The sequence below is a fragment of the Frieseomelitta varia genome, unplaced genomic scaffold (genome assembly GCF_011392965.1).
Source record: "Frieseomelitta varia isolate USP_RPSP 00005682 unplaced genomic scaffold, Fvar_1.2 scaffold_330, whole genome shotgun sequence".
In the NCBI taxonomy this organism is placed as follows: domain Eukaryota; kingdom Metazoa; phylum Arthropoda; class Insecta; order Hymenoptera; family Apidae; genus Frieseomelitta; species Frieseomelitta varia.
In genome coordinates, this window is record NW_025110069.1 from 243,987 (window position 1) to 264,798 (window position 20,812).

The 20,812-nt window shown below is 44.9% G+C and overlaps 1 protein-coding gene across 2 annotated transcripts in view; it reads left to right on the forward strand.

The window, feature by feature from the left end:
- The window catches only part of LOC122530144 (RNA-binding protein Musashi homolog 2), a 32,756-nt gene extending 12,392 nt beyond the window's left edge, over positions 1-20,364 (forward strand). For both annotated transcript variants that reach the window (XM_043656836.1, XM_043656837.1), the window contains exons 2-3: positions 11,639-11,879; positions 14,733-20,364. In XM_043656836.1, coding sequence (XP_043512771.1) covers positions 11,639-11,879; positions 14,733-15,614 — 1,123 coding nt within the window. In that variant the 3' untranslated portion in view covers positions 15,615-20,364. The remainder of the gene's footprint in view (positions 1-11,638; positions 11,880-14,732) is intronic.
- Positions 20,365-20,812: the final 448 nt, after the last annotated feature.

Sequence of the window (20,812 nt, forward strand, 5' to 3'; positions counted from 1 at the left end):
TACTGCGTATACACATACACACGTAAAAATATATCAAATATACATATATAAATATATAGATCTCTAAAACGGATCAGTATCTAATCTATAACAATGTCTACACAACAACGACATCTGCGCGTAAACGGTGCGTACTCTAGGCTTCTACACATCTATGGGGGGTTTCTCTTGTCTAAGGTGTCTCTCACGCTGATGAACATGGCGGAGCGTGTTCGCTTTTTCCAATTCTCTTCTTGCGCCGCTGCTCGCTGATTTTTCACGCGCGTGTGTGTGCCTGTCTGTCTGTGCTTCTACCATCTCGACACCACGGTCTTTCTCTTCGTCGTGCTCCTCCGTAGAGATACAATACAATATTTTCGCACAATATGCCCTCGAACAACCCGACTGTGACCACTGTACGCGGCTCTCCGACGACGACAACGACAACGATGACGACACAGCTCTAGTAACGAACGAGAGATAACCTGTGCCACCCTTTCGTTTCCCCTTTTCCGTGGCCGGTTGCTCGTTCCCCTCCCCTCCAGCGCCAACGTTTCCCTCGCGGCCAAACGTGTCGCCGCCTAGCGGCTGTGCCCTCTACCAACCGGCAGGAAGGTTAAATGACAACCCACCCCCATTCACCCGGCATACTACCACACCGTCACCGTTTCCACCAGCACTAGTATCCACCATAGGCTCTCTCTCCCTCTCTCTCTCTCTCTCTCTTTTTCTCTCTCTACCATCTCCACGTGCATCTACGACGACCAGAGGCACGACCACTAATATATCGTCACCACCACCACCATCACCACACAACCCACCACGCCGCATCACCACCGTCACCGCCGCCACCGCCTCCTCTGCAACCGGTGAAATCCGACTCCGAGAGAGTCCTCTCCTCTCTCTTTCGAATCGCAAACGTGCCGCGCCCGTTAATTCAACGGCTAATCAATTCTTTCACCCGCGATTTCTACGCGAACCTAGAACCTATAGACGAGCCTCCATCCCCCTTTCCATGGAATTTTTCCCTCAACAGAACGAACATCCCTCACCGCTGCTGTTGCTCGTGTTTGACCTAACCTAGACTCCCGCGGGGTCCCACTTCTCCGACTTTTCTGCGGGATTTGTCCTGTCGTAGCGAGGATTTATCGTCCGATCCGACTAGCCGTGGAATTGTTCTCTTCAGGCTCTTCTTTCTTTGTTGCGTGTTGGATTCTTTTTTGAGAATTTCTTCTCTTTTCTTACTCTTCCAATTTTCCACGCTCGCGTCACGCGGGCAAGTCGAGTCGCGTGTTAAAAAAATGAGAACGTGACTTTCTCCACCTTTCGTCGGACTCTCTCGATTGATTTTCTCCACTTTTCGTTCGTATCCTTTGTGATTTTTTCGTTGATTGTTTGCAACCGAATGCTTCAACAGTGTTTGACGAGGGGTCAGTATATACTCGTTTCGCGAAAAAAAACTGACGAGTACATTTATATATATATACTTTCTCGTCACGTGTGAAAAAGTCAAAATGTCGCAGTTCAACTTGGCGTTTGCCCCATGTTCGACATGATTCGAGTGTACTCGTCGTCACTCGATTGCTGCACATTTCGAAAGCAAATTTCCAGCGTTGACCAAAGGATTCGTCGAAATTGTTTATAATCAATCGACGAGGTACAGGTGTTCTCGAGAGATTTCGGGGGATTAGGTTATCCGGAAGGGGTGGGTGGTGGTGGTTGAAGAGAAGAGGCTACAGAGCGCAACGGTATCATCGTTAATATCCATGCGAGCGGAGTAAAACGAGACGGCGAATGATGTAACGAGCGTCGCGTGCCATCGATAATTAGAGGAGACGCGTATTCCCGTCTAGGCGCAAAATTCCCGCCCTTTTCTCCCTCCAACAGCCACTGTTCCCTACCCTATTTTCATACTTGATCGACGTTCCGTGTACAGGGACCCGCCAACAACGAAAAACAGCTCGACATTGGGACACTACCGGCAGGGAAATTCAATCCAACAGCACACTATTGCAAATATCATTTGGATCATCCCTCAGAGTTATTGACACTCGTCGACACGACGAATTCCAGATATACTTTGCGAGATTTAATTTTTGTTAAAATTAATCGATCTCAGACAGAAACGTAATTACACGTTTATTGTTAATTGTCAGAAATGTTTTGATACGTAAAAGCTCAAAGACCGGTTCTGTCACTCCCACACTCTCGAATCGTACGTTTCACGAGATCTAAAAGATCTAAAAGAGTCTCCCAATTGGCCGGATCGGTCCGACTCCGTGGGAGATAGCCAAAACAAGAGCGGCGAACTTTCGACCGCGAATCTCTAAAAGCACGCCGGTCGGTAATCCAGAAAATTACCAGGAAGAATTACCAGTCGTTCGTTCCATTACCAGTGGCTTCTAGCGGTCTGAATTCCGTCGGACGTTGTACGAAAGAGACAAACGACGAGGGGGAGGGGCGCGCGCGCGCGCGTACATACGATAACGGAATTCATCGGAGATTCGCCGGGATCTCGCGCCTTGTAAACCGATTGTTTACAACAGGTTTTGACGAGAGGTGTCGTTCGTCGGCTCTCGTGGCCGAGTGTGCTCGTGAAGTTACGCGTGGGGCCGCGGAATTGGCCGAGCTTTTCGGGCAGCATCGGCTCTCAGGGAGTCTCGTGTGAGTCGTGCGAGTTGCGAGCATGTCTGTCCGTGTACACGTCATTCGGGAACACCGATATCGAACGTCGTCGCCGCTGCTAGAAACTCTGATCGAAACTGGGGAAACCAAGCAATCTAGAGGGGAGTCGATTAGAGCAAAAGGAGCAGAGGAGGGGACGAAAGAGGGAGAAACCCACTCCCCCTCCTCCCTCCTTCTCTCTCTCTCTCTCTCTCTCTTTCGATCCTCCTCCTCCTCCTCCTCCTCCTTCACCGAGGAGTGGAGTGGAGTGGAGTGGAAAGAGAAGGCGTACGATCGACCTAAACCCCGACGTTAACCTTTTCATCGACCCCGTTCGAGTTCTTCGCTACCCCACGTCGTGGCGCCGCTTTAATTCGGTACACTGCGTCGAGCACGGAAACAAGCCTGATTCATTATTCAATAAGCACGACCGTAGGATATTTCGGGGTTGAGACCACGCAAGATACTAACCGGGGTGAGACAAAGAGAGAGAGAGAGAGAGAGAGAGAGAGAGAGAGAGAGAGAAAGACTCTCTGTCCAGGCTGGAACTAGGCCAAGTAGCAGGCGATTTCGTCACCGTTCGATCGCGATAATGCCCCGAGAATCCTGTTACGAAATCCTGTAACGCGTGATAACCGCTTTCGGTTACGGGCCACCGTCACCGGCAGAGAGAAGCGAGGAAAAGCTTCGCCTTTTTTATCGACGCGCACCCGCGGTCGATGCGACGACCGTCGTCCACTCTCTCTCGGTCTCGATCGTGTCGGGAAGAGACGTGTACGCCGATTGTGCCCCGGTGTCGTCCTCGGTCTTTTGAAAATCACTTTTCGCGGGTGGTGGGTGGGAGGGGAGGGGAGGGGAGGGAGATCGTCGAGTCGCGGGGGAAACACATCCGAGAACTACGTTGAACGTGTCACGGCATCGCCATCTTGCCAATTCAGGCATCACGATACGAATCCATTCAGAATCCGTTGCACACGGTCCACTGGTGGCGACGATTTGAACTTGTCTTGCGAAAACCAAACTGTTGAAAATTTGTCGACGAGCGTGTGTATTTTTCGTTTCTGAACGTCGAGGGATGCTTCTCTCGTCCCTTTTTTTTTTTGTAGATCGATCTCGTTCGTTCTCGCTTGTTCCCGCGAGCGAACGAGAAGAAAGTCGATCAACCATCGTAGCCGCACCTTCCGGAAGCTGCCTTATCGACCGGAAACGCCGTGGCATCCACGCTGGCAGGAATTAAGAGACACCTTCTGAGAGTGAGAGAGGGAAAGAGAGAGAAAGACGGAGAGCCTTCGTCTGTTATAGCCATCTTTCCAGGGACGCGGAGTAGTCGTTCTCGGAGAAACGTTTCACGAAATTCTTACGATAATTCTTCCTTCTTTCCTTCTTCTTCCTGCTCGTCCACCTGCAAATGGTCCCATAAATTCTCCGACTTCTCCTCCACCATCGGAGGTTGCGAGGGTCTTGTCACGACAAACACAAATCGACATTCGGGGCCAACACTGTGTCAACGATTTCCTCCACTTTCGAGAGAAAAAAAAAAAAGAAAAAAAAAAAAAGAAATTCCAGAATGGAGTCCAGTTCAGTCCAGAGAACACCGAAACAACGGAAGTTGTCTGCGTCCGTTCGACGATGGCCACGAGACGAGGACAATGTCCCATCACACCAGTAACTCTTTAAAGGCGTACTGCTGTGACAAGACAATATCCCCGGCGAGTGGCTGAGCGGAGAGTTCCGTTCCATCCGGCCGGTACCACCATACTTGCTCTCCCCCGAGCATCGTCCTTCGTCTTCACTGGCTAATCCGATCTCGTGCGGTTCGATTTCGCGCGGTTCGCGAGTGCGTCTTCTACACACCAAACGTATCCTTTTCAAACAAGAGAGAGAGAGAAAGACAGAAAGAGAAAGATATATATATAGAGAGAGAGAGAGAGAGAAAGAGAGAGAAAGAAAAGGAGATGGCAACAAAAAAAATAATAATAATAATACAGTTCGCGCGGTCGATGAATCGGGGCAGGAACGGAAGCGGCGGATGCGAGAGGGTGGCGACTGACGTTGTGTGTTGTGCTTTCGGCGTTCGTTGTTTCCGCCGTCGCTGGCGGCGGCGTTCGATTTCCACTGTTGCGAAGGCGGTATCGCTCGGTCGAGCGTCCCGACGGCACTGCGTCGCTCGCTGGCGACGGCGCCTCCGCACCCTGTCCCTCCCCCACCCAGAGGCAGCTTCTCCTCCAGCCTCGCGAACACCCCACCATCAACCGGCAACGCGCCCCCTAACCCCCTGATTGCCAGCCCTCTATCGAGAGTGGAAGGGCGAAAGGGTGGCTGGTTGCGCGGCTGTCTGACCGCGCATATTCCGCGTGCGACCGAGTACACGGGCTCGAGGGAGATCTCTCTCGTTGAGAAAGACGAAGAAGAAGATAGAACGAGAGAGAGAGAGAGAGAGAGAGAGAGAGAGAGAGAGAGAGAAGCGCGCGGCGGCCAGCCCCGAACAAGGGCGGCCAGAGAGAATGGGAGGAAAGTAACCCTCGACGTTGCCGAGGGCCATCAGGGGGACGACTACGCGCAGCCATAGCCTGCTTGCTTACCGATACTGGAAATACTGGAACCGCTGCTGTTGCCGTATCCAGCAGCTTGGCGGCGGCACATACACACGCACACATTGTCTATCTATCTCTTTCACTCTCCTCCTCGCGTTATTCTCGCTTCCTGTTAACTCGGCGCGTTTCGCCGTGTCGCGAGAACGATCGGGGTCATGGCTGGAACGCGCAAACACGCCGACTGTCTCTCCGACTCTCGACCACCAGTTGTACCAGGATATCGAGTAGAAATGTTTAATCGTCGCACGGTACCGGGGACACACTGTCTGTTGTGGCGGGCTGACAGCAGGGGAGAGAAAGAGAGACACAGAGAGAGAGAGAGATAGCGAGTCACAGTTAATCGTTGGTTTTCGTAAGTCGGGAGGAATTCGAATCGAACGAGAAATTCGGCAATAAGGAGGAAACGCAAGGGAAGGTTGTAACAGGTTTGCTTTATTGGGATCGATGGGGGTGGTTGGTGTCGGAGGTTGAATGACAAGGTACAAACGGACAAATGAAATTAATCGCTACGACTACGCGCGTTGTTTGATCTGCCGTAGCCTTACACGTGGACGAGTGATAGACACCGACCTATCGAACGCGATTCTGATGTAACGCGAGACGCATTCCCGTTTTGTAATACCCGGCTTTCCATTACGAAATATCAATCCGTTGATAGCAATTTATCGAGGGATTGTGTATAATACAGAATATTATACAATTGGAGTTGGCATAATAAGAGCCCACCGATCCCTCCCCTCTGTTAGTGACTTCACGTTCATGTAATAGCACTTCAGGCTCAAACGCATCCGGGAGTTCGCTTTTAATCGGGCATTGACTAAAATTTATTTCAATCTCGAATAACCCAAGTTAATAAATAGAATTCCACTGTCTACTTCTAGGTCTCGCAGGTCTAGCACGGTACCGATACAACGCGGAACGAATTAACCGCGTTACACAGAAGGGTTGAATGTGTATGTATGCAGAGCCCGAACAGAGAATGTCCCGAAAACGAGATAATTACGTAATATCAGTTATTACTGGACGATGTATTATTTGAGTCACTCTCACGTAACGCAGGGTGTCCTGATCAGTTACGTTCCCATCTATTTGTTGAATCTAAATTTACGTATATTTCTTAGTAAGATCGGTCGCGTGGTGGCCTTTCTTCTCTCGTGATTAGCTTCTTTTCTCTCGTACGAGGTCGCAAGTCGCAGAAAGAATCGGCCGATTCGTAATAATGATAACGATTGTTAACGATTGTCCCTGTTATTGATTAATGTTCAAGTAATTTATCGAACAAAGGTATGTCAGTCGTGTTAATTCTCGTTAATTTTCGATATTAAAATTCTGACGCGTGCCTCGTATTTAAAAGAAAATATACGTTGAAACCAACATACGTCTGCCCAGCACGTTGGTTTTCCACTTGCAGGAATTAATTGTCTCACGTTGAAACGACATTTTATAAGAAATCGCGTGACTAGTTGATGCGTCATATGTTTTTATTACGTTATTTGTACATCTATTTATTTTTACGCGACGTTAGACACACAACTGTTACGATGCTTCAGAAATCTTATTCTACTTGAAGCAGACTTCATTAACGGAGCAATCCGAGAAATTGATATATGACCTGGCTACTGAGTAGAGACGTTAAATCGCATGATCTCGAATACGCGTTAGAATAAAAAAAAATATATATATATATATAAATACAAATATAATAAGAACGTGACATATATTCGACACGAGATGTGCAACAAGACTCAACACGTAGATACGTCCGTATATACCTTGCAGCAAAACACTTCGACACGTTCTCAAAAGCTAAGGAAAATTGAATCGGAGGAACGTAACGTCTCGAACGAAGGCAAAGCCTCGCGAATCGATGGGAGAGCGGATGCCTCAAAATTTCCAAGGAGAAGGGAACTGGGATCATCTGGTTCAGATAAAGGACACGGATTCGAAGGCAATGGGAAAGAAACGAGCGGAGTAAGGCGCCGAGGAAAAAAGCCGGCTAATGCGGAATGACGACGAAAGAGAGACAAAGAGAGTGTGTGTGTGTATGTGTGTGAAAGAGAGAGAGAGAGAGTTTACGCGAAAATTAGGCGGCGAAAGAGAAAAAGCAGTGTCGCATCTCTCGATAGACGTTCCGCAGGGGTGGAACGTTGCGAAAGGGAGAGAGAAGTACGAAGGGGCGTATTGATCCACCAGCTGCGCGTACTCTCACCCTCCACCCCCGTTCTCTGCCCATCCTAGCATCCCCCACTGGCCGACTCTCCCTCGCTCCGAATCGCTCGCCCTGTTTCACTTTGCTCTCTCCTTCTCTCTCTCTCTCTCTCTCTCTCTCTCTCTCTTTCTCTCTTACTCCCTTCTCCTCCTTCTGCTCTCCTCTCTTTCTCTCGTTTCTCCCTTTCTCCGTTTTCCACCCTGTTCGTCTAACAGCAGCGACGGGAACGATCCGCTCGTGAACGCCATCGACCGACGACCTCTCGGGTTCCTCTCGCAGCTTCCTTCTTCCGAGCCGCCGGTTTTCGGGCAACCGGTTCGAAACGAGTCGAAATCTTCCTTCTCTTAGTTTAGCTACGTGCATTTCGTTGTTCGCGATTCACGTTGGAATTGATTAAGATAACGATGGTTCGATGGTACGTTGTGTTTTTTTTTTTTTTTTTATAAAAAACAATTCAGACTTCATCGAAGAGGTAATTGTAGAGGCTTGAGATAATTTTGTAGAGTCTGATCTATAGGAACTTGGTAGTGAAATGTTTGGCACAATTTGGACAGCTTTCGAGAAGAGCAAATGAATCGCTTTTTTACGTTCTCTGTCTGTAAAAAAATGTAACACACGCTCCTCCTATCGATTGGATTGGATGGATTCGATTTAATAAATATTAAGTAACTAAATTTCTATTCTGTTGCTCTTCGAAGCTTTTTTTTTTCACGTGCAAATAAATGATACACATCAAACGTGAATAAATTGAAACGCATGAAAATACAATGTCTCAAAAGACTGATCCAACTTTTAGAACTATTTGAATAATTTCACAGTCAGTGGAAACAAAAGCAGAATCCAGTCAAACGAATTTGCCGTTTTGAAAATTTGATCAATTTCGAGCCGCCAGGAAGAAAATATATATCCTTCGATCGAAGGATCGTGCCTCTCTCGCAGAGAGAAAGAGAGAGAGAGAGATCGCGAGTGCAGAAGCGGATTCAAGATAATTAGTAAATTATTTGGAAGCGCGTGGAAATCGAAGCCACCGCTAGTCGTCGTTCTTCTTGCCCTCTTCCTTTCGCCCTTTGTCCCTCTCTCACTGGGCAAGCATTACGCAGCTTATCTCCTTTCCTCGCCGGAGCTGCCCTTCCCCTCGCGGGCTTGTTAAGGGTGTGGGTGCGCGCACACCAACATCCTTGCTTCTCTTTCTTGCACAGCGGCCGATCCTCTCGCAACCTTTCCACCCCCGGGAACTTCTCTTCTCCAGACCGCGCTGCGCCGTACAGCGCCGCTCCCTTTCCAACCCTTGCAACGCTCTCTCGTCCACGTTCCTCGCGGCGATAGAAGCCGAATCGGAGTAACGTGCTCTTTTACGCCCCCCCTGTCTCTCTCTCTCTCTCTCTTTCTCTCTCTCTCTGATGAATGCGTTCGCCATAGTCTTCGCGGTGGATTCTGTGAAAAAAGCGAACGAATCATCTCCTTCTCTCCCTCCGACGAACGTGTTCACCACAGTCACGACGAATTCCATGGAAAAAGGCAACGTACTGTGTCCCTCTCTCTTTTCCTTTTTGATGAATGCCCTCGCCACGCGAACGTCCGTGGAAAAAGCCAACGTACGTACTTACATCTCCGGCGAAAAGTTTGCTAGCGGCAGCTAGAAATTCTAGCTCCTCCTCCCCCTCTTTCCTGGATCATCGTGGCTGGCGTCGAGTCACCTCGATCCAACGATCGATCCTCTGACCAGGCACATTACGACGACCGCGGTTTATAACCGCTTGCGCTGGAATGACGTGCCGCGCAATTTTTCGTCCCAGAATTGTAGTATTTTCTCGGTTTTAAATATATTTACGTATAACCCAGACAACAACAAATAACAAATTTATTACTTGTCAATAATTTCTATCCGGTGATATCGTACCGACGAGTTCGAAAAGAAAGCGACGAATTATTGTATACGGTTTGGTCACTCGTTATGGTCCGCAATTAGGACCTTGCTAGCGCAAGGGGTGAAATAGAGAGACTACACACACACACACACACACACACACATACAAGTCAGAAATTTGATAGCTTCAGTTTAAAAAATTTGAATCGAATATAGATCGAATAGGGAAACTATCCCTGAAATGTTAACAAACGGGGAGAAACAGACATTATGACTCTTGTGTAGACGTAAATCGCGAGAACGGTTGATCTTACGAAGATCGCGCTTACCTTGAGAACTCGAGGATTTCGTAGATCGAAAAATCCTGGGGGGGACGTGATCTCGAATCGGCGTGTTCTCGCTGGGGGCAGCCTGCACGTGAAAAAATTCCAATTGTTGGATTAAAATTCTGGCAATTAAATCGAATTATAAATAGAAAAATGGCGCGTCACTAAAGAGAAAGATCGTTCGAGCTTTATAGAATGTGCACAAAGTGGTACGTATCTGTACTACTGAACAGTTGAAATTCAACTTACTGAACATCGATCGTGGTGACAAACAATCTGTGACAGCTCATTGCAATGGCAGCAATGATCACGAAGATTTTCAGCCCTATCAATGGGTATATCTGAAACGAAAACGAAAGGGTATGTTACCCTGTGAAATTTTCTCGAATTCTGACAACTGGAAATTTTCTTCAATCCCGATGATTGAATTGAAATGAAAAAAAAAAAAAAAAAAAAAAATTCTCATCATAGACATTGAGGTGAAAGAAAAAAGTAGGAAAACTTTATGTAATACACAAGTACGAGAGTACGGAAGCTTTTGTTTACACGTACGTTTCAAACGAAGGATCATTTAAATCTCTAAAAATACGATTGGTCATTTTAACCATTCTGGTCATTCCAGTGTTGTGAGAAATTAACTCACGCGAGCAGCAAAGTATTTAACGAGAGAACTCGACTCGCGACGCGTTCCAATGCGTTTGAAGCGTGATATTATTCAAAGGGACGAGGAATACGTACGAAGAAGTTTGGCTTAATGCGCGGTCGCAACTTGTAAACACGGGCGTGAAAGCGGAGCGAACTGGCTCGCCAGTCGAACAATAAATTACCGCTGGAAAATCGCTGCGAGGGAAAGCTCAAAAGTCTCTTTTTGTTTTTTCCACGCGCGACACCTGGCCTTACACCAGTAATTAGACTGTAATCTGTCGTTAATTACACGACGACGACACCAAGTTCCAGTTTCTTTTCGTTTTCGTTCGTGACGTCAAACGAAGAGATTTTCACAGGACTACACGCGGCTAATAACGTTCTTCTCTTATAAAAGTCGCACAAAGAATGTAAACTGTAAACGTAGTTTTTACACCCGAGAAAGATTGTTTTGCGAAAAATCAGAGGATTCCAGGGAATAGAATGTCGGAATGTCCTATTACGATTAATTTCGTGTATTTTTTTTTTACGCATTCAATTTATGCAACTTTTCAATCGACCGGTCTGACAATTATTTAATAATTAATTAATCGATAGTCGCTTGATAATTTTTATGAGGATATTTAATCTTTGCGATATATGTACAATATTTAAATTGATAGTGTTTCTATTTCAATAAAGCAAAATGTATCGGTAGAGAAACAATTTAGAGACGATTTTTGAATTGTTAGTTAAATTTCTATTCGGTATCTTTAGCGTTTTCCTCTTCAATAAATATTTCAGAACGATTGAAAGAAGATAAATGTCATCAACCATAAATAAACAATACTGTATTATTGTTACTGTTAAACTAGATGATATATATTATTCTATAAACTAAAATAGAACATATACACTATACTGTAATTAATTATATATGTGTGTGTGTGTGTGTGTGTGTGTGTGATAATTATATGTACTATAATAATTATAATTAATTATATATATATAATATAATATATTATATTGTATTACACGTTATACTGTAATAAAATAACAGAAAAATAATAGTATATACTACAAAGCAAATGAAAAATGCACTTTCATTCCACATTTTTAGTACATAATGTAACACTTTCCATAGACGAAATATTCCATTCCACAGACTCCTCACCTGCCTAAATAAAACACTTTAAATATTTTAATATTTGCCAAAATTAAAAATACCGAATTTAATCTCGCACGTCCATCCCTTTTTACTCTTTCAACCACGTTCTTCCCACCCTGTTTCTCCCCCTGGCGGCGGAGTGCTGGGATAGAACAAACAGTCGAGTCGAAACGTTTAATTAATGATTCGTCGATCTGTGTGTTTCAGCGCCGGCATGGAGGCGGCGAATGGCGCGATCGAGCACGACTTTCACAACGCCCTGGTGCCTATAAACGGTAGCCATTCCGGCAGCTCCGGCAGGAGTACACCGAATGGCGGTGATCCGGCACCTGGTAAACTGTTCGTCGGTGGCTTGTCCTGGCAGACCAGCAGTGAGAAGCTCAGGGAGTACTTTGGCATGTTCGGTACCGTCACCGACGTCCTGATCATGAAGGATCCGGTTACACAGGTCGGTTTACTCGATGGAAAACCTCTCCGTCGACTTGTCGGTCGCTGGCCCGATCCTCGTCACGAGCTTTCGTCGTCGATCGATTTAATTTCATTCTCCGTCAAATTGAAAACGAGCAAATGCCATCCTCTATCATGACCGTTTCAGCGACGACCAGAAGAATAATTCAGGGAGAAAAGCGTCGAGACGAATATCGACGGGATAGTAAGATTTGAGAAAGAAACAACGATTGGAAAGTTGAATGAGGATTTTTCAAGAACGTGTCTCCATACTCCGATTTGGTTGAAACTAGATCTCGGAGCATCTATGACGAAATTTAATTTTATTGTTTCTTATTACTTTCAAATTTTATATCTGTTCACTTGTAAATACATGTATATATATATGTATATACGTAACGATATACGCGTCTAGAAAAACATTCTGGAGGTATTGTGCGAATGAATAATACAATTTTCCTCTATGTACATGTACCGAGAGCCGTATTAGAATAAAATGAACATGCCCTAAAGAAGTTTTTCAATATAAAGATATGATACAAAGAAATGTTAATTGCAAGAATATAAAACTTGTTGCCATCAGCTGATTAATCGAGAAAGTTTAAGAGGGACATTGCTTGAAATTTGAAATTAGATTTCACGTCGAATAAAATTCGGAATTTTACGCTATTTTTTTTTTTTGTGTTTATTCACTCTTTTTCTCGTGATAAACGCAATACTTTGATGAAACAGATATCCATTTTATTTTGACAAAGCAAAACAGTTACAAGAACACTGAATTTTTATTTATTAATTCTACGCGCTGGTTTAAAAAAAAAAATTTTTTAACTGAACTCCTGAATCATTAAAATCCTTCTGATGAACGTTGCTCTTGTTTTCAAAAATTTGCAACCAAATCGGAGCATGGAAGTAGAAATCTAAAGTTGAGAAATATTTCAAAAGACAGATGTAGAATTAATTTTTTATTAGAACCCGTTTTATCTTTCAAACATCATACATCGTACTTTGAATATTTTATACATTTTTGCATATTGTGCGCACTGTGTGCATTTTTGTATCTTTAAATGCACAAAAATCGCGCCATCTAATAAATATCTAACGATTCTAAATGCGCAGCGAGTATTTCCAAATGAAAAATGAATTGGGCAAATCCGCGAAATTTTCAAAGCGTCGCGCGAGACTCACGCGCGACAGTACATCGTTCTCGACGCTTTTTCGCGCCTACGCCTAACGCTTACATAATCCTTATTCGTCGCTAAAAGGGTCCAAGCATCTCGCGTTTGAAACATACAGATATTTAAGGAAAAAAAGATAAAGAGAGAAAGCTCGCGAGCGGGCCATCGACATTATCAAATTCTTGTCCATTTCCTCCTCGATAGATCAAAAGAAAAAAGAAAAGCCGAAAAAGATTCGGGATCGGAAATGGGGAAGGGGTAAAAAACAAAAAAGAAAAAATGTGAGAAAGATAACAAACAAACAAAAAAAAAAAAGATTAACAATGAAAACGCAATTCGCCTCGAGGAGATTCGATGCACCAGTTTCTTCCTTCCACTTTTGCACGAGACTTCACACAGTAGATCGTAGAGAGAAAGTTGTACTAATCGATGTAACTAATTTTTGCTGAGACAGTGTAAAGGAAGTGTAGAAGCGTATTTTTTTTTTTTTTTTTTTTTTTTTTTTTTTTTTTTTTTTTTTGGTATTTTACTTGTATTAAAACATGTATCTTATTAAAACGTAAAAGGTGGAAAAGAGGCAGAGGCTCGTTTCTAGAAAAAAAAAAGAAAAAAGAAAAAAAGTTCGCACGGGATTCGAGTGAAATCAGGAAACGAGGGCAACTGTGGGCATTAGATTACTATATATATATTATATATATATATTTTTTACATATTATTATTATCATTATTATTACTATTATTATTATTATTATTCGTATTCGGTAGCGATGCAATTAACGACCGTAACTTCAGTTGATTCTTATATATTATCATATTTATTCGAAGTCCTTGTCTCACGTAATCCTAGAATGTTTGTCTTACATTGGCTTGGACAGTCTTGCATGTAAACGGTAGTTTGGTAGTAATTAGTTAACTGTATATAAAAGGAGATTTTTTTATATGGTACCTCTTTTTACATTTACCAGAGAGTTGGATTATAATAATTATAACCGTGATGATAAACGAGAGAGATAACACACGACGGGATGTGTAACAAAATTAGGTACTTTTCCGGACCGGAAAACGCGAAATACGGTACAAAGCATACTCGAGCATTCTCGCGCGCGCGTTTTATAGAGAAAATCGGCGACGCGTGCCGGTGTAACCTGTTGGCTGTACCACTTGCCTCTCTCCGCGACGACGCAGCGTGTAGCATAATCATTCGCGTAGCATACAACGGCGGCAAAACAGACAGGTTAAACAGACGAAAAATATAGGCGAACTCCGGTCGCCGGGTTAGACGAACCGGAACGACGCGGAGGAGCAATCTCCACATAGTTAGGCAGGGCAGTTGTCGAGAAAAACAATGAAGGAAAGAGAGGCGCGATACCAGGAAGCGATAGAAAGCGTGCGAAAACGAGACTGGACGAGGCGAACTAGCGAACAAGAAAGCAAAAAAGAAAGAAAGAGAGCGAGAGAGAGAGAGAGAGAGAGAGAGAGAGAGAGAGCGGAAGGGAGCGCGTGAGACCAAAGGGAGAATGGAATCGAACGAGAGAATGAGAAAATGATACGAAAGTGCGTGCGTGCGTGCGTGCGTGCGTGCGCGTGTACGATAGAGAGGAAAGGTGAGATAGAATGAGAGACGGGGCAAGTTGGAGAGAGTTTGTGCATCGTGGCCGTTCTGGCTTTGTCGGTTACAGCGTAGTCGCGGCTTCGGCTTCATCACGTTCGCCGAGCCCGGTAGCGTCGACAAGGTGCTGAAGTGTCCAATCCACACGTTGGACGGCAAGAAGATCGACCCGAAACACGCAACGCCCAAGAACCGCGCCAAACAGGCGAACCGCACCAAGAAGATCTTCGTCGGCGGCGTGAGCCAGGACACCAGCAGCGACGAAGTGAAGGCCTACTTCAACCAGTTTGGCAAGGTGGAGGAGACGGTGATGCTGATGGACCAGCAGACGAAGCGGCATCGGGGCTTCGGGTTCGTCACGTTCGAGAACGAGGACGTGGTGGACCGCGTGTGCGAGATCCACTTCCACACGATCAAGAACAAGAAGGTCGAGTGCAAGAAGGCACAGCCGAAGGAGGCGGTGCAGCCGGGCGCGTTAACTCTTGGCAAGAGGGTGGTGTTGGGCGCGCTTGGTGTACGATTGGCGCCACAGCCACCGCTGCCGGTCGCCGCAGCTTCGCAGATCGTCGCGGCCCAAGCACAGGCCCAAGTGCAAGCTGCTGCAGCTGCCGCCGCTGCCGCCCAGGTGCAGAACGCCGTCGCTGGTTACGGAAAGCTGTTCGCCGCTAGCAGTTATCCGGCCCTCTCCGCCTACCGATACGCGCCATACCCGATCCCGGCGGCGGCGGTGGCCGCGGCTGCGGCCGCAGCAGCACCGGCCCCGGCTCCGGCCCCACCGGCGGCCGCCGCCGCTGCAGCCGCTGCCGCCGCTGCTACCACCCCCGCCGCGGCTGCAGCGGCAGCGGCTGCGCCCGCCAACCCCTACCAGGGATACTCGCTCACCAACGTCGACATGTCCAGCTTCCAGGGTGTCGACTGGGGCTCCATGTACGGAATGGGCATGTACGTTTAAAACGCTCCATGACGTTGCCATCGTCGTCGTCGTCGTCGTCGTCGTCGTCGTCGGCTGCTACTACTACTACCACCGCACGCTCGCCTTTCACCCAACAACAATGTGTGTGACACAACGCTCGACTCTGCGACTCTGTGGAAATCCGATCGACCGAAATGGGGACCAGTCTCTGTGTCCTTCGCTGATGATTCTTTCCCGCGACGCGAACTCGCCTCGTTCCTCCGTTTCCTCCATTTCTTCTCCGTCTGTGTCACATTTCCACGTGGACTCTCGCACGTTAAGTTGCTCGCCTCGACATGCCCCGACGCGCAATCTGCGAGTTCGAGTCAATCTCGAAAACTCTCGCGATCGTCTTCCCCTCGGATACATCACCCTGAAACGAGTTTTTCTTCTTGTTTGTACAAGATTTGGTTTATCGAGCAAGTAAGTGCTGCTGTCGCGCGTGGAAATCGGCGGGAGAGAAAGAAACGAGAGGAGAGCGGATACGCACGAGTGTCGCAGAGTCTTTCCTCCCCTTCGAACAGGGCACGAGGATTCTTCCGACAGGCCCAAGTGATTCTTCTACTTCTTCTTCTTCTTCTTGCGTTTATTGTTACTCGTCGTTTATCGCTTGTCGATTAATTTATTAGCGAGAGAGAAAGAAAGAAAGGGAGAGAGAGAGAGAGAGAGAATACATGTGTGTATGTGCGCGAGTGTGCATGAGACACAGCGAGGACGAGAAAAGACGCAACTATCATCGCGCGCGTGCATTAAAAAAAGAGCAAACAGTCGCGCGTAGATTCGATCGTATCGCACGTTTCGTTCGTCAATTATCCTACGTACGTTTTTTTTTTCCTTTCATTTGATTTTTATTTTCTCCATTGCGATTGTTTCGCCAATCTCACCGATTCGGTTCCTAGCGTTAGACTTGGCTCCGACGACACGATACGCGCGACGTTGTTCCACCGCGCTCACCCGCGTGCGGTATATAATTAATCACTTAATTATTTAAAAAAAAGTAGGAAAAAAAAAAAGAAAAAAAAAACGATATCGGCGGTCATCGAGCGACCGTTGCACTCTCAAGGATCTCGACCACGAAGCAATAAAACAGGGGAGGTAGATTGAGAAACAGAGAGAGAAAGAGAAACACATTTTCGATGCGTTACACCGCGTATGACCTCGCGAACCACCGACTCACTCGCTTCATTTTTTCACGTTTCTTTCATCGTTTCTCTCCAATATGTGTCAGACGATTTTTCGTCCTTTGGAATTTCCAAAAAGTTCGCCAATTTCGAACGAAAGCACGCGGCAAGTGGAGGACACGCTTTACGCTTTACGCTACCTTGTACGGTAGACTGGAAAAGATGCTCGATGCCCGATCGTTAGATTGTTAATTAACAAAGTGTAAAATCATTTATTTTCTCTACGTTTTGAGATACTTTCCAAGCATTTTCCTTTCGAAACGGCATCAAAATTATTTCAATTATAAATAAAAAATTCATCGAGTCAAATTTTTTTCAATTTTCTTCTCAGAATAAGAAGTTTAATGTGCAACTATTTAAACTTAAACTGATTGTGAAATCGATTGTGAAATCTGATTGTTGCTACCGATAGTTTGAATCAACGATGATCACAGCGATTCTGCGTCATCTCGAGGGGTTAAATTTTAAAGGAACGCGAACGAACTCGTCGCAGAAACTGACGAAAGTTCGTTGTCACTGTAGAAAAGTCACCATTTGTTTGTTGATCGGTAGTGGAGCTGGGCAAAAGGAAATCTGCCGTGCAACTCGACACTATGCAAGAGCGACGATTGCGATCCGCGACACCCACCCCTTTCTTCCGCTCCAGAGAACGAGGCAGTTCTCCCTATATCTGTGTCCCGCCGACGACACATGTAACTCCTCCGCCTCGGTCAAAGTGCCAAACGAAGCATACGTGGAAACTCTCCTAAATCCATCCGTTTTTGTCAGCTTTCGTCGTCGTGTCTATCTCCTTTTTTTCCACCCACACACGGTAGAACTCCTAGTCTGTATTTTTTTTTTTTTTTTTCAAAACTTGATTATTCCTAACGAAAATTTTGTAAATCAGTTTTGGATCAGTCGAAATTGAAGGCTAGAGATTTCGTGTATATACATATATATATCGTAAATCAAAGTGTAGAAATTTCGTAAAATGTAGAAAAATATGTTTGAAAATTTCCCTTGAAATTTGTCGTTATTCATACATTATCACTGCAATAGATCACTAGATTCCAAGGAGGTTCTACCGTACCTTTCTTCTCTCGCTTTTTATTCAAATTGCCGCGCGACCCGCGCGTGCCTTCGTTCGTTTGGCGAGACACGGTCGTTCGCGCTCGGTCAACGCGGTTTGCGAACGCCTCGCTGTCAAACCGAGAAAACAAACACGTAGAAAGAGAGAGTAGAGAAACAAAGAAAAAAAAAAAAAAAGAAAAAAAGAAAAAAGAAAACGAGAGGGATGGCGTGACACACTCGAAACACGGAGAACGCGTTTAAATAAGATAGCGCATAGGTATACATATATTTTTCTTCGAGTATAACGGAAGACAATATTTCTCCACTTTCGCGCGAATAGAGCAGCCACGCGAATTCGATACGCGGCCACACGCAGATACAAAAGAGGGAAAGGGAGAAAAAGATGAAGAAGAGAGAGACGCTCGGTTTTCTTAGGTATACCGAAGAGATGTCGCGAGGATGTTAAAAAAAAAAAAAAAAAAAAAAAAGAGAGAAAAAAATCCGCGACTAAACGACGATAAGAACAGGAACCCAAGATTGAGATTAGCTCAGCGTTAATTAAGCGAGATACCTAGTTCGTAAGTTGAAAAGAAAAAAAAAAAAAAAACGCAGGTTAAGGCTTAGACTTTTAAGGAGTTCGTAAGAAAAAAAGAGAAAAAAAAGAGAAAAAAAGAGAGAAAGAGAGAGAGAGAGAGAGAGAGTGAACAAAACGGCGAGTCGATACTTAATTTATACGTCTCCGCGGGCACCGCGTTGCTCTCGCTTTTTCCGCGATTAGGGGACCGATCGAAGTGTCTGCCTTCGCGGCTCGATCTTCCGCCACTTTCGATCCACGTGCACGAGGATTAGACTCTTTGACATCGATCCTTCGCGCTTCGATCTTCGTTCTTTTCACTTTGTAGGAATTTTGTTTTTGCTTTTCTTTTCTCCTGCTGTTTCGTTTTCATTGATGCATGAAACCATACTAACAATCGTTGAGCATAATTGTCATTATTAACAATCTTCTCTTGGGAGTCAATCAATCGATATCGTCCCGAATGTACGACAGCGAATGCGTGTCATTAGGCCACGGATGTTTGTGAAATTTTCAATTTTTACTTTCTTAAAATAAATTTTAAATGATAGGTAATCTCTGATTTAAGGTTTCAATTTCCCCGAGCTGTGAATTTATCATCGTGAAAATATCGGTGATTTATCGATCACGAAAAATTCATTTCATTTATTAAAAATATCGTGAGAACTTTATTTTGTATAATAACTTACGCGTCTTTGTATTTTTAATTATATATTTCTGCATACATATGTGTGTGTGTGTGTGTGTGCCTGTATACACGTAAGAATTCTGGTACTTGAAGTTCAAATTAGAACAAAATTGAATGATAAAGCGCGTGTTAAATTCGTTTGAAGCGAAATTAAATTGAAGCGTTAGAAATTAAATGGTAAAAATGCATGAGATTCGAGTAAAACTAAACGAGCAAATCCATTAGGTTAAATGATCAAATGGACGAACATCCGTTGTCTAATTACCATTATCGCGTGTATAAATCTCCGAGTAACAATAATTATCTCTAATAACGAGTCGTCTCAGCGTTAATTAAATTTTCATCAAGTCGATATCTTGACGATGATAAAGCGCGAAGGATCAATCGCACGACCGAGACAGCATACGTAAATTAACATTCAGAATCTACAATTCTTCTACGTACTTGCTCTACTCATTTTCACTGATTCGCGAATGGTTAACAAACGATTTAAACGATCGAACGGAAGATCGACAGATGAAACGAATCACGCGCACGCAGACGCCGCGATTCGCCGCTGACGGAATCTGGCAAACGACGAGAGGATAAAAGAGAGGAAAGAGAGAGAGAGAGAGAGAGAGAGAGAATCGTGGTCAGCGAGAGGAACGCGGTGCCGCGATACAAATGTGAGCAACTTCGAGCAATAAGCGATCTACTGAAACTTTAAGCTGTGTACTATTTAAGTTTAACGAGATACGATAAGCGTGACGACGCGAGAAGGGTGAGAGGAAAAAATTGCGAGAGAGAGAGAGAGAGAGAGAGAGAGACGCGTAAAGTGAATACTTATGCGAAAGGAGAGATTCACCACTTCGACGGAGAAAGAAAAAGAAAAAAATACGAAATACGAACGAGAGAGAGAGAGAGAGAGAGAGAGAGAGAGAGAGAGATCCTCTTGCAAACGACAAGTAATATTCTTTAGTGATATACACCTTAAAACATATACTTAAAAAATGTACCGTAATATTAACGACGACAAAGCTCGCGAGTGATATTTATGACTTATTAAGGTACTTAGACGATTAAGACAAACAAACAAACAAAAAAAAAAATGAAAAACAGAAAAAAGAAAAATTCGAAAGAGAGAAAGAGAGAGAGAGAGTGAGTGAGAGAGAGAGAAAGAGAGAACACGAGAGAATGTGAACGAGAGAAAGAGAGTGTGAAATGATATTGAGAGAGTGAGATAACGAAGCACGCCTTAATAATACGAGAGAGAAGAAAATCGCGAAGAAAAAAAAAAAGAAAGAAGGAAATGAAGGAAGAAAACGGGCACGCGAGCGCGCGTGCGCGTGATCTAGCGAAGAAAAAAAAAAGAGTAAAAGAAAGAGAAAGAAAGAAAGAAAGAAAGCAAGCAAGAGAGGCGATGAATTTTGACTAGAGACCACGGTGCAACCGAATTCTATTTTCCACGGTCTGCGTACTTCGTGATGGTGCGCAGTTTCGAGATAGAAACATGGCTGCGTACTTAAAAAGCTGACCTCGAAGACAAACCCGATAATCGGTGTACCCTGTAATATACTCCCTGCAGCTCTTCCACGTTCCCTTCCCTTTCGAATAGTTTCCATATCCTTATCTTCCTACCTTTTTTCCCCTTCTTTTTCTCTCTCAACAGCTTCTTCTAGCTCTTCCTAGTTCCTCCCACCCTCTTTTTCTCCCCCATCACATTTCT